The 14,456-nt window shown below is 41.1% G+C and overlaps 1 protein-coding gene and 1 long non-coding RNA gene across 12 annotated transcripts in view; both read left to right on the plus strand.

The window, feature by feature from the left end:
* CELF1 (CUGBP Elav-like family member 1) overlaps positions 1-14,456 on the plus strand; it is a 45,451-nt gene that overhangs the window by 2,545 nt on the left and 28,450 nt on the right. For 9 of the 11 annotated variants that reach the window (XM_082225424.1, XM_082225425.1, XM_082225415.1 and 6 more), the window contains exons 2-3: positions 10,289-10,375; positions 11,337-11,450. The exons of 1 other annotated variant lie outside the window; for it this stretch is intronic. In XM_082225424.1, coding sequence (XP_082081550.1) covers positions 11,380-11,450 — 71 coding nt within the window. In that variant the 5' untranslated portion in view covers positions 10,289-10,375; positions 11,337-11,379. The remainder of the gene's footprint in view (positions 1-10,288; positions 10,376-11,336; positions 11,451-14,456) is intronic. One more of the 11 variants, XM_082225418.1, reaches the window with a different exon arrangement.
* Positions 11,457-13,149, plus strand: LOC309535138. Its single transcript, XR_014221027.1, has 2 exons — positions 11,457-12,059; positions 12,776-13,149. It is a non-coding gene; the product is annotated as an uncharacterized lncRNA (long non-coding RNA).

Consider the following 14,456-nt stretch of genomic DNA (forward strand, 5'->3'; position numbering starts at 1 on the left):
TCTCTAAGAACATAAGAATAGCCTGCTGGATTAGACCAGTGGCCCAACTAGTCCAGTATCCTGTTCTCACAATGGCCAATCAGATGCCTGTTAAAAACCAGGATTCTAACAACTGGTATTCAGAAGGATTGCTGCCTCCTAACTGTGGAGGTGGAGCATAGCCATTATGGCTAGTAGCCATTGAGAGCTCTCTCCTCCATGAATTTGTCTAATAATCCTCTTTTAAAACCACCCAAGTTGTTCACCATCATTGCTTCCTGGGGGAGTGAGTTTGACTATGTGCTGTGTGTAGACTTACCTTCTTTTATCTGTCCTAAATCTTTCAATGTTCAGGTTCATTGGATGTTGATAAGTATTATGTAAAAAGGTAAAGGTACCCCTGCCCGTACGGGCCAGTCTTGACAGACTCTAGGGTTGTGCGCTCATCTCACTCTAGAGGCCGGGAGCCAGCGCTGTCCGCAGACACATCCGGGTCACGTGGCCAGCGTGACGAAGCTGCAGCTGGCGAACCGGCACCAGAGCACCACACGGAAACGCCGTTTACCTTCCCGCTATAAAGCGGTACCTATTTATCTACTTGCACTTAAGGGTGCTTTTGAACTGCTAGGTGGGCAGGAGCTGGGACCAAATGACGGGAGCTCACCCTGCCGCGGGGATTCAAACCGCCAACCATGCGATCGGCAAGTCCTAGGCGCTGAGGTTTTACCCACAGCGTCACCCGTGTCCCTGTAAGTATTATGAGACAGGAAGAAAAAAAATTATCTGCACTTTGTCCATTCCATACATAATTCTATAAGCATCTATCATGCAGCCACAGAAAGCCCTCTCCCTGGTTCCAATTTAAAAAATATATATTGGTGGGAGCAGAAGTAGGACCAGAAACAAATACACAATCTAAGTCCATATTTGTTCCTGCAGCATGGATTAAATAATGTGTCTCTGTTTTGCTTTAAATGAGGCTTGATTATTTTTTGCTTGCTGTCATGCATAGCTGTCAATGCAAAGATAGAGGTAATCCAATCTGTGTCTCAGAATGAAGGCTGATTGGTGGGTTCATGAAGGGATTTTTGTCCTGTGTAAAATGTGATACACCAGAGTGTGTATCATCCCTGGCACATTTTAAAGCATATGGAATCTGGTGCTTTCCATGTGCACTTGTCCTTAATAAATTTCTTGCTGTAAAGTAGCTGCAAAATTGGAAATGCCCATTTTGTTTAATTCAAAAATGCACTGTCCTGAAGATGTCTTCATTACTTCTTCATCTCTGGATGATCTTACAGATGTCTCTGGACACTTTTTTCCAGACATATGCTATTCCACCACCATTTGTGTTTCTGGGTATCTGGGCAATGCTTATTTAACTTACCGGTAAATACAGTACCATTGTTTATAAAGAAGTCAGCGTAGTCCTTGAAGGCCTCTTCTTACCCAGGGTCTAACTTATTTAAGAGCCCAACCATATCAGCTTAAATCCTGCCTTGTTTTTCAGCAATTTTTTCATGCCTACCATCCACTTCCTCTTTTCCCTAGTTTGAGCGTGCTGCATAGTGATTTTCTTGCTGCCTGTCTCTGAAGCTGAGTTTCATGGCAGTGATAACCTCATTGCAAGGCCGAGAACATTGCAAGGCCGAGACTAAGGCTGATACTAGTACAGGCCCCAGAACTAGTATCCTTAAAAGTATTATTATTAAAAAGAATCACTCATTTCTTAATTTTACCATTGTGAAACTGCAAAATATTTTTATGCTGTTCAACCTAACTTTATTTTTAAATTTATGCATGTGCTAAGAAAGACAGTTACCTTAATTTCTGCCCCCCCCCCATTTATTTTTCACAGGAAAGTGAATATCATAATTCCCAGACCAAGCTGTCAAAATTATGCCTGTATTTGTCACCTTGCTCCTGAATTTGTCTGTATCGCTCTGTCTTTTTTATGAATGTAATTATAACTAGTCTGCATGCATGCAGATCCTTGTCTGTTCCATTGTTCAGAAATTTTCTGTAGTATCCACTTGTCCATTAACATTTGAAAAGTGGGTGAGTTTAACACATTTCCCCCTGTCAATTAAGTTTCCTTGCATCTGTTCATGGCATCTAGATTTTTGGTTATATAAACTGGACATTTTCTTCACTAAACATATTTTGCTACATTTCTAAATGTGAAATAGCTTCGTTAACTCTCACTGGGTATGTATATATTAGTGGGCAGAGCAGAATGCTAGTTTCTCTTAGCAACCATGTAAGGGTAAAACCGCTGAATTTTTTGCTCCTCAAGAGAACGTGGAGCTAAAACAGTTCTTCATGTCTTCTGTATTGGTACAAATGCTGCAGACTAGCTTGCAGAGTGGATGGCCTTGTGTGTCGCATTGTATTTCAACCAGGCTTCCAGTCTCTGCATTTGCCAACCTGTTAGTTTGTATGCATTTTTGCTACAACTGGGGGCCCAAGCAAAAGATGATAATATTGGTCTCTGGCAGTGCTAATGGCCTTGGAATATATCTTGCTGATAAAGTAACTAGTCTGTGAATGGGTTAGCTCAGAAGATCAGAGTTTTAAACCTTGAAACGATGTATATTTTTCATCGGGGGTGTTTGAAGACCCTGTCATTGGTTGGGAGAAATATATTTATGAAAGGGCATTATAAATTCTGTAATTATTTGATAATGTGGGCCTATAAACTTTGAGTTGGCATACACACCAACCATTATTATACTTAGAAAACTTGGGAGAGGGGTGAATTTGTGCTTGGGTTGGAGCTACCAAACCAGGGAGACTTGTGCTGCTTCTGCCTTTGAAGTCCAGTGCAAAATGAAAGGCACTTCCCCTTAGGACACTGCGTTCTAAGGTTTTGCACCATATATTTTTACTGCTTGCTTCCTGTGATGGTATCTCAGGAATATAGTGTGCTGCATTTTGATGCAATATTATCTCCCAGATAACCAGAGAGATTTAACATCCATGAGCAGTTCAAAAGCATACTGGCTCGACTAGATAACTAGGTATTACTGTGGCTGGAAAGTAAATGACATTTCCATGCACTCTGGCTTCCATCATGGTGTCACGTTGTGCCATAAGTGGTTTACTCATGTTGGCCACCTGACCCGGAAAACTGTCTGTGGACAAACACTGGCTCCCTCGGCCTGAAAGCGGAGATGAGCATTTCACTCCATAGTCAAATTCAACTGGACAATGGTCAAGGTTGATGGGAGTTCTATTACTACTACTACAGTTTATTATCCCCCCCCCCTTTATCCTAAGATTCCAGAATTAAAATGCAACATTAATATTCATACACTGGTACCTTGGTTTAAGAACAGTCTGGTTTAAGAACAATTTGGTTTACAAACTCCGCAAAACCGGAAGTAGTGTCCCAGTTTGAGAACTTTACCTCGGTCTAAGAATGGAATCTGAATGGTAGAAGGGCACCGGCGGCGGGAGGCCTCATTAGGGAAAGCGCACCATGGTTTAAGAATGGTTTCGGTTTAAGAACGGACTTCCGGAACGGATTAAGTTCATAAACCAAGGTACCACTATACACGATTTTCCACAATATTAAAAACAGTTTAAAACAACTTAAAATTGCGCAAATAAAATGTGTCCTTAAAATATACATCAATTGTCAAAAGCAAGGCTAAAGAGGTGTAGTCCAGAACATATGGGGGACACCAGGTTGGGGAAGGCTGCTCTTTTCCCACTGTGTGTGTGTGTGTGTGTGTGTGTGTAGACAAACATTCACAAACATGCACACTGATTACTTTCCTCACATCTTTTCCCCTATGTTACATGTTAACTGGAAGACAGTAGCCTCTGGGAGGGGCCAGAAGGTTTAGCCTGTAAGCCTTGCCCATGAAAAATAAAAACTTTGTTATAGCTGTAGCTGGTGTCCAGGAGACAGTTCTGTTTAGTTGATTGCTGTTGTTCATTGTAGATCAGTGGGGTGGCCCCAAAGAAGAGATTGCCCCTTTGGCTTGGGTGTGTGGTGAAGGCAGTTGGGTGTGGATGGGCTTGCTCCTACAGCCCTAAGTGAGAGATTCAAGCGAGGCAGGAGGGATGGATATGAATGTACTGGCTTCCAAGTTAGAAATGCAATGCTGGGGGACTTCCGGGGTGGCGCCATCGGTAATGGCGGACTCCCCCTGAACCGGAGGGACCAGCTCCGCGCGAAACGGGTCTTTTCCGCTGCGGCGAAGCGGGGACCCTTTCAGAAATCACAGGCGGATGAAGCCTGTGACCGTGGGACTCGGCGGGCACCTTTAGCGCCCCCCCAACCCGCAAAGGAACCCACTAACGGCCCCCGAAGCGAAGAGGGGGAAGTGGCACGGTGCTGTGAGTCAACTGCTATTTCTGTGGAGTGAAGCCGCACAGCCGTTGCCAGAGAGCGCTGCCTTTTTCCTGGGGAAAATTGGCATCTAAAGTAATCACCCGTGAGTACTCAAACATTGAATAATTGGACTTCAAATAAGAATTGGCGATTAGAAAGGAATTGGACTTAAAAATTTATCTTAATTTGGTACTGAAACGGGAAGGTCTAAACAGGAAGTCAGCCTTCTGTTTCCTTGTAGTCAGAAGAAAGCAAAGACAACGTAAACTAGAGCTTAGAAAATTACTTTTAAAGGATTGTTTTTCACCATCTAAAAGCGTTGAACCCCACTTCGGTAGCAAGAGAAGAAGGGGGATCTTTTTTGGACTGTTTAAACCTGCAGAAGTGAGTTTAAAGTAAAGTAACTTTCCACCGTCCTGACCCTGGAGTGGGGTGTCAGAATTGACATTTTGAAGCTCATTGACCAGAGACAAATGTTTTTGACAGATAGTTAAAAGAAGAATAACATTGTGATCCTACTGTTTCCTTTCGCATTTTAAAGGAACAAATATTGACAAAATATCTTAGAAAAAGAAACTTTGTTGCAATTGTTCTTGGAGGAGAGAGCAACCGGAGGTTTCCCCCTAGAGGGGGACTGTGAAACTGTAACCAATTCTAGGGAGCTTGCAGCTGCCAGATTACAACCATGGGAAAGGACTTGTGACCTTGCAGAACAATGTTTTCAGAAGCACTGTTGGGTGCTTTCTGTAAAATAAATGCCCTATTGAATCAGTTAAGTCAGAAGACGGATTTGATGACTAATGCGGCCAGAACATTTGAACAGGTAGTGGGAAATTATATGGAGCCCACCCAGGAACTTAAACAGGAGTGTGTCCTGACAGAGCAGATGATAGAAGAGGATGTTGCAGAATCCTGGGTGCCAGAGATGGGGGGACTTTGGGCACAGCAGGAAAATGAGCCTTTGGATTTGACAAATGAACTTGGAAAAAACCAGATTTGGAAAGACAAAGTTTGGATTGACTTGGAAATGGGGGGTTGGACTGACCCCCCCCCCCATGCAGGGAAGTTTGGACTTTCCGAGTCTGGCAATGGGCCGTCAGAGGTTTGGAGCTGTTGGGACTTCCAATTTTGGAGGGAATTTGAAACGTCTTAAAATACCACATGGAGTCTAGTCTGGACTATGGGAAAGGGGCTGATTTGTTGAAAAGGGTAAAAAACACTACCAAGCTGGAGTTCCCACGAGTGATAGGAAAATATGAAGAAGAGCTGCGGAAGGGACATGGAAGAGATTTGAAGGCCTCGGATATAAGATCACCAGGTTAATGTGCCAGACCAATGGGACAAAAAGGACTGACAATCCCGGGACCGGGGGGAGGGGACGCTGGAAGAAGATTGGATTGTTTTTATTCTCTTTTTTATCATTAGAAATGTCTTATGAACGTTGGAAAAATGTTGAAATGAAACTACTTGGCTCTTGTAAAAATGTTTAAAGAATTAGGTAAAAAGGTAATGGTTATGAGAAGCTGGTAAAAATAAGATTTAAGTTTTAAGGTTTTTTATAAGATAAGATGAAAATAGAGTAAGGTAATGTAATGACAGAATATTATGAATTATGGAAAGGATTTGCTGTGGCAATTATTAATCAAGATACAAGAGATGGGAGGAGGAGGAGGTCATGGAAAGAAGGTAATGAAAGTGGAGAATTTGAAAATGATGGTTTTATTTTTTCCTTTTTCTATTTTCTGTTTTTGTCTTTTTTCTTTGTAATTTTTTAAAAAATTCTTTTTTCAATAAATATCATTTTAAAAAAATAGAAATGCAATGCTGGGGAATTGTGTCTGTTGTGAGAGCAGATTGCACCTGTGTTATTGGAGATATTTGTTGATATTGTGATCTTATATTGTTTGGCATTTACAGTCGTACATTGGTTTTCGAACAGCTTAGTTCTCAAACATTTTGGCTCCCGAATGCCACAACCGCGGAGGTGAGTGTTCTGGTTTGTGAACTATTTTTGGAAGCTGAACGTCCGGCGGGGCTTCCGATTGGCTGTAGGAGCTTCCTGCAGCCAATCAGAAGCCATGGTTTGGTTTTCGAATGTTTTGGAAGTCAGACTTCCAGAATGAATTCTGTTTGACTTCCAAGGTATGACTGCACAGTACCTTTATACTTTTTTTGAATTAATATGCTGTTCATCACATCTGGGGCTTTCAGATCAAAAGCTGTTTATATACAAATCATAACATGAATATTTGCACACAAACATGCAAGCATTCACAACCATGAAACTTAACAACATCATAACTTACTTTCAACACTCTCCATACCCAGTGCATCTGGTTGAAGGTATGTATGAAGATACAGAGTGCTCTGTGTGTGTTTATACAAATATTTGCCTTCTACATACCCAGTTTGAAATGTTTTATCTCCCTTAAACAATACAGTCATACCTTTGCTTACCTAAACTTCAGGATACGTAAGCGGCAAACTCGGAAGTATATTTCCAGGGTTTTGCCACATGTGCAGAAGTGGTCCCTCCAGTTGCGGAAACTTCGGGATCCAACCGGAGCTCCGGAACAGATCCCGTCCATAACCGGAGGTACCACTGTAGAGAATTTTAACTAGGTCAAATAAAGATGTCCTGTTTGGGTGTGGCCAGTCTACTACGTGACTGGCAGTCTTATGTTATACCATACACACTTGCCTGGAAGTACGTTTCCTTTGAGATCAATGGGATTTACTTATCAATTAGTATTGCACTGATACAGTTATCTACATTACAGTTGTATTCCATCTGAGGACCTTAGTGTTCTAGCTTCGCTAGTTGTCCTGAGAGATGTGAGCTCCTTGTCCCAGTAAATTTCATAAGCGAGTGACCCACTTTCTCCAGCCATAGGCACTGCCCTGCTAGATCACCATCTAGTCTAGTCCATTATTCAGTTTCCAGGAAGGAGAAACAGGGAAGATGGAACAAGCTTTTTCCCCTGCTATTCCAGAGGGTAGGAACTGAGCGATTGGATTCAAATTACAAGATTCCAACTAAGCATTAGGAAGAACTTTATGATGGTAAGAGCTGTTTGACAGTGGAACTGACTCCTTTGGGAGGTAGTGGACTCTCTTGCCTTGGAGGTTTTTAAGCAGAGTTTGGATGGCCGTCTGTCATGGATGATCCCAGGGAGCTGAACTAGATAACCCTTGGGATACCTTCCAACTCCATGATTCTATGAAACCAATTGAGTCCTAGGAAGATTGCAAGCAGCCTTCTTGTATTATTAATCTTCTAGTCTCTGGCATCTTGAGGTATGTTTCCTCTGTCTATGAAAAAGCTGCTTAGCTATCATGGCTGAATTCTGTTAATTTTAAATTATTTTTAAAAGCAATCTAGGCTATTGACTATCACTACGTTGTAATGAATTCTATAAGTTGTTGATCCATTGTGTGGTATGCTGCTTTTTCCATTGGTGACAAAACCTGACCTAGAGTTCTAGGGGAACTCCCCAGAACAGATTGGGTTTTTTGGGAGGTTTCCGGGGGGGCATAAGCAGATTTCTGTTGTGGAAGTGGGTGGACATCATTGGTCAGCTCACATTTTCTATACTGAGATGGCTAATCTGTGGCCGTCCAGATTTTGTAAGGCTACAACTTACATAGGGCTTGTGTGCAGCCAAATCATTTTGCATGTCAAACAACTTCTGCAGGTGCAAAGGAACTTCCATTCCCTCTTCTCTCTGGTGTGAAGCCCCAGTCTGATCTGGGGTTTTCCCCAAGCCTCAGAGCAGATTTGGTGTCAGTGTAGGGGGAGGAAGGGGAGAGGGAGTTCCATTGTTCTCACAGAAGTTGCATACACAGTGATTTAGGTGGAGTCGATCTATAATTGCTGACCATTGTCCATGCTGGCTAGGATTGATGGGAGTATGAAGTCCATCAACATGTGAAGGTCACAAGTTAAGGTCCCCTGTCTACATTATTTGAGTAATTACAGCAGGGCTGTCTTTAGCATATGCACCGCCGGGGTGCAAAGATCTGCCCAGCTCCCCCAATTTTTTTAGGGGGGGCGAACTCAAAGTTGTTGAGCTTTTTTGGAAGCCAAAGTTGGGTAGGAAATAACTGCTTTTGTTTCCTGACTCGTTGGGAATATTTGACACTAGGGGGGGGGAACTTTCGCTCCATTGCTTTTCAGTGCCACCGATCGAGAGAGGGACCGGTATACAGTTGGTATGCATTTGGCGCTCCCCAGAATTCGGTGCCTTGCACCCCTGGGTAAAGACAGCCCTGAATTACAGCTAGTTTAGACACACTTCATTGTATGTGTGAAGTTAGGATTTTTTGCTGTAATGAATATCCCTTTGCTACTCATTTGCTATTTTGTTGCCCATTTAGTATGTGTGAAATTTAGCCAAATCACTGGGGGCTTGATAAAATTGCTGCAAATGCAGGATGTGATCCATGAGCTATCCGTTGACCCTTCTTGCTATGTATTATAAAAGCATGAAAGAATGATTTCTTTGGCATTGCCCAAACCTCATAGGGGACTGTTAACACAAACAACCTGCCACATGGAGCCATACCCACTTGGTTGAATTGCAGGTTGCCATCTTCTTTAGTTTTTGTACATAAACAAGCCATTATCTCTTGTGCACAGACATGTTCCTACGCTGCCAAGCATATTGGACTGAGTGTTGCATTCCCTCCCCCTTTAGTTAAGTAAATTTAATAAGCAGCAGAGCTACTGTGGCTTAAAGGATGTCTAGAGTAGTTTGTAAACTAAAGTTGTAGACTACCATGAACCAGTGTCAGGAAAGTGACTTTGGTTCTATTATGAGAGGTCAGTTCACTGGATCTATAGGTTTTGGTCTCAGAGAGATGGCTCATATATCACAGAGAAGCACACTTGTTTTCTATTGTAACATGCAAAGTGGGACTCTTATTTACTGCTTTTGCTGCAGTTAAATATACTCACCCCCCATTTTGCATGTAATGGCAGAAGCACAACCAATTCATCCTTCTGCTTCCCCCCTCTTGAGTTTAGAATCCTCTGTCTTTAACCTCAATTGCTGATTTACACACCTCAAAAGAGAGGAGTATTGAGTGTGATGGGGGGAAAGATTTAAAGAAGTTGGGTTACATAATCATAACAACATAAGAGACTAGCTGGATCAGACCAAAAGCCCATCTAATCCAACTTTCTGTTCTCACAGCAACCAACCAGACGTCTGTGAAAAACACTCAGGCAGAACATGACACATAACAGCACTTCCTACTTGTGTTTCCCAGCAACTGATATTCAGAGGCATATTGCCTCTGATAGTGGAGATAATATAGTTATTTTGAACAATAGTGATTGATAGCCTTATCGTCCGTGAATTTATCTAATCTCCTTTTAGAGTCATCAGAGTTGGTGGTCATCACTTCTTCAACTTGTACAAGTGAATTCTGCTGTAGAAAACAGTGATTTTATCTGCCCAGAATATCCCACCATTCAGTTTCATTAGGTGACTGGATTCTGAGAGGAAGGAGATCTATTTCCATTTTCTCTACACACTTTAACTTTACACACCTCCATCATGCCCCCCTTATTGCCATTTTTTAAAGCAAAAAGCCCCAAGCCTAATCTTTCCTCACAGGGGAGATGCTTCAACCTCCTAATCATTTTGGTTCTCTGTGTTCCCATCTTCAGTTATTTTTATTGAGGTAAATTGTACTGACTCATACTTCAAAGAAATCCATAAGCGGTTAATCATCTATGTATAACTAGTAAGTTTGAGCACTACAGCTTTAGGACAATGAGCACGCAACTGCCTTTAACATGACAGTCATTCTCCAGAAGTGGTTGTTGAAGCAGTAAATATAAGCCATCATATTACCAGGCACTTAGCTTCTGACCTGGTTTACAAGTAAGAACAATAGAAGTAATAGAGACTAGCCAGGAAATAAGCAAGCTAACTAAATGGAGATTGGTACATTCAACAGGTATCAGAATTGATTTCTACGGTAGTTCAGAATTAGCCTTGAAGGCACCAAGGAACCCGAACTTCATATGAAAGAAGACACTCCATGGTAGGTGTAGGAAAGTTAATATGCATAATTTACCCACCTTTTTTTTTAGAACTTTGTGTCAGTTTGGTAAAACTTGCGTCTGAAGAAGGTTTTAACTAATGTGTGGGAAAGCAATTTTGGAAAAGGAGAAAGGACTTCAACTTAATGCCAGAGCTTGAGAGTTTAACACTGTGAGAATTTCAGACTGAATTGTGTATTGCAGTGAAAAATGCTATTGATGATTTTTTTCGTATCTTGTAGCTAGCATATTAAGAAATGACTTCTTTGGCCAGGAGTCTCTAAATTTCACCTTGTTTTCCAAGTGAAATTGGGAAGTTTACCAATAGGTTCAATTAGGATTTCTCCCTGTTCTATATGCAATACTCAAGGCTGAAGTGAAATGTTGTTCTATTGAAGGAATTAGAAATCTTGCCCAGCCCCACATAGCAAGCATGTTGAGCCTGGTTATATATATGTTGAGCCAGGATTTAATAAGCTTCCACCATCTCATAAAATGTGATTAGTTGACCTCAAACCAGGAAAGCAGTGTAATGATGCTTGGTTTAAGAATATTCTACCTAAAGAAATATTTAAGGGCTCATACTTTTGTGGTAGTGAGTTTGATTGGAAGCTATGAAGCTAGTTTGTGTTCTTTTCTGCTCTGTTGCACACAACTATCTTCATGGATCTGACACTCTGTTTATCTGACAGTGCACTCAGTACTGCTTTGCCAGGGAAAATTGCACAAAACAAGCCCAGTGCATCAGCATTTTCATTGTGTACTGAGCTGAGTCTCTCTTCACATGGTCACATCCCCTTTTTAATCCTGGTCCTCATGTTTCTTTCCCAGTCCAGCCTGTTTTTGTGGTGTCTGTTGCTGGTCTCCCCAAGCTTGTGTTCTTGTGGTTTGAGTGTTATTTTGTGTGGATCACTGTGTTAAGACTCTCAGAAATTAAGTGGTGGTGTTCAATTGGTTCGACAGGACAGTGATCTAGCATTAGTGGTTTGTGGTAAGCAGAGAAGTGATGGCTGCTTTTAAGTTGGATTTCCTCCCAGAAATGATGGTGGATCATTGCTCCTTGAATGCCAGCCCTATGTGAGTATTTTGTTTTCATAGCTAATCTACATTAATGCTGATTGCTTTCAATTTGTTCTTTTGAAGGTAATTGGTGGGGAATTTTATTATTGTTCTGTATTAAGGGAAGAACCAAAAGGCATATAAGACCCTAGAGTTAATTTATGGAAGAGAGCCTAAAAAATGCTTGGAGCTGATACTCCATGAACAAGAACTCAATTGGGGACAGTATGTTAAGTTTGTACCCAGCATAGGATTATGTTCCAGGGTGAGTTAATTTTAGAGAAATACACTTTATTGTTCACATAGCCCTTAAGATACAAATAAATTAAATTCTGCACTATATGTGGCACATCCTTGCAGTTCAGGAGGGAATGCCAAATACATTCTTGTGAAATTTCATAGCTTGATTTGTAACTATTGTACTTTTTTAGCATGTTAGATTTGCAGTTTTACACATTAAGATAATTTTCTGCTCCTTGTATGTGCAGACACCTTAATATACTTCAAACACAATAGTAAAGTTTACTGATCAAAATTATATGGTATGGATGCATGTAGCTATCAAAGCATCATTCAGAGGCATTTAATGGTCGTGGTATTAGCTTCATTGGAATAAACTGTTTTCAGGTAAGTGTGGGACATCTATTTTCTTGATTTTAATCCAGAAAGATCCCAAATGTGTGTTTTAATCCCAAAGGATCCCTATTACAATTGCATTGGGGCTACTTCTGGCCCCTTCGATATCTAACTTTGCTCTGGGATAGCAATTTAACATACATAGTAGAAAGCGACTAGCATGGTTGGTTGCACCATGTGTGTGCATTGTGTTTCAGAGTACAACGGAACAAACTCTACATAGAGAACTTACAAACACTCATAATTCAACACTAGGTGATGATGTAGTGTATTCATTGGAGTCTGAGTGCATGGGGGGAAATAGTATTATTTCAGTAACATGTATTTGGACTTGGTTACAAAAGGGCAAGGAGACACACCTGTTTATACCTAGATCCAAACATGTTGTTTGGGGGTTGTATCCAATTAATTATACTTGGAGTAGACCCATTGAAATTAGTGAACCTAAATTAGTTATGTTTATTGATAACTTTGGTTTATGTTTCATTCGTAACTCTTAGTAGTACCTGCATTGGATACAACCCTGGGAGTCTGAAATCCAGTCAGTTTTGCACAACTGACTGCACTTCTTAATCTATGGATGCCAGAAATCCTGATGCACAGGCCTTTTAAGAATCAGCTATCTGTGTCAGCTGCACTTTTGAAAAATAAGTGGCCTGCCTTGTTCTGATATTTCTTGATTTTACATAATCTTACTGTTCTCTTAGGTGTGGAATGGTGGGTAACCATTTGAGGTAGCAGTGAGATCACACAGATCCAGTTTTCGGAGCATGTCCTAGAAGTGGGATTGAAGGCAGTCCACAAACAGGCAATGCGTGTTGCACACCCAATCCAAATTTGGTTTTATTCTTCTCTCTCTCTCTCCCTTTCTTAAAAAATCTTTTAAAGGTGTGGGTCCCATGAGGAGTCACAGATAGTTAAATGAAGCATATCCACACTTACTGATACTTTCATACAACAATATCTACAGCAGAGTAGCATACAAGTCCATAAAACATACTAGCAGTAAAAAAGGATTTATTTCAGAATAAATCCTTTTTTACTGCTAGTATGTTTTATGGACTTGTACCTGATTATTTAATTTTTTTAAAAAAAACATACAGTCACAAACCCTTTAAAAGCAAAATAAAACACCAGAATCATACCATTTTTGATAGGAAAGGGGTTAAAAATAAGTTACATATATAAAATAAGAAAAAGAACAAAACCACCCAAATCTCTTTATAAAACTTTGCTGTGGAAAAGATAAATCTACATAACCTATAACAGTAGCAGCCTGAAAGAAACATAAATGCTTTTCACTTTGTAAAGTCTTGCTGTCTGGTTGCCTGGAGGCAATTCTTAACTTTCAGTATTGGAGAAAACTAAAAACATTTTTATAGAGTTTATGAATAAATGGGTCAGCCATCCCCTGATAATAATCACTTGAAAATAATGGCACTTAACGTGGTTCACAAGAAGGAAAGTGACAAAAAAAACCGACTGAAGTTAAAAATGTACAAAAAGTTACTCCCTTGCTGTTGCAGCTTGACTTTCAGATTCTGCAATATTAGCTCTGTGTATGTTGTATGAAGTTGGATTGAACAGTGTATGCCTTTGGGCAGCATGATGTTAATACAAGTCTACCTCCTGTCCCTTCACCACAACCTTATTCTCCTTTTTCCTCCCTGTAGCTAGACTGTAAAGCAGGGATGAAAATATGTGTTTCTTCAGATGTCATTGAACACCATCTTCCATCAGCACCAGCCAGCATGGCCAGTGGTCAGGGATGTTGGGAGATGTAGTTCAGCAACAGATGGAGGGTTGCAGATTCCCTAGTCCTTATCTAGAAAAACCACATATGCAAAGGAAAGCTTTGGCAGTTTTTTGGTGATCTGTGGTCCAGATGCCTAATTAGAATCATAGAATCATAGAGTTGGAATAGACCACAAGGGCCATCGAGTCCAACCCCCTGCCAAGCAGGAAACACCATCAGAGCACTCCTGACATATGGTTGTCAAGCCTCTGCTCCAAAGAAGGAGACTCCACCACACTCCTTGGCAGCAAATTCCACTGTCGAACAGCTCTTACTGTCAGGAAGTTCTTCCTAATGTTTAGGTGGAATCTTCTTTCTTGTAGTTTGGATCCATTGCTCCGTGTCCGCTTCTCTGGAGCAGCAGAAAACAACCTTTCTCCCTCCTCTATATGACATCCTTTTAGATATTTGAACATGGCTATCATATCACCCCTTAACCTCTTCTTCTCCAGGCTAAACATGCCCAGCTCCCTTAGCCGTTCCTCATAAGGCATCGTTTCCAGGCCTTTGACCATTTTGGTTGCCCTCCTCTGGACACGTTCCAGTTTGTCAGTGTCCTTCTTGAACTGTGGTGCCCAGAACTGGACACAGTA

This window comes from Podarcis vaucheri (genome assembly GCF_965113315.1).
Source record: "Podarcis vaucheri genome assembly, chromosome: 1".
In the NCBI taxonomy this organism is placed as follows: domain Eukaryota; kingdom Metazoa; phylum Chordata; class Lepidosauria; order Squamata; family Lacertidae; genus Podarcis; species Podarcis vaucheri.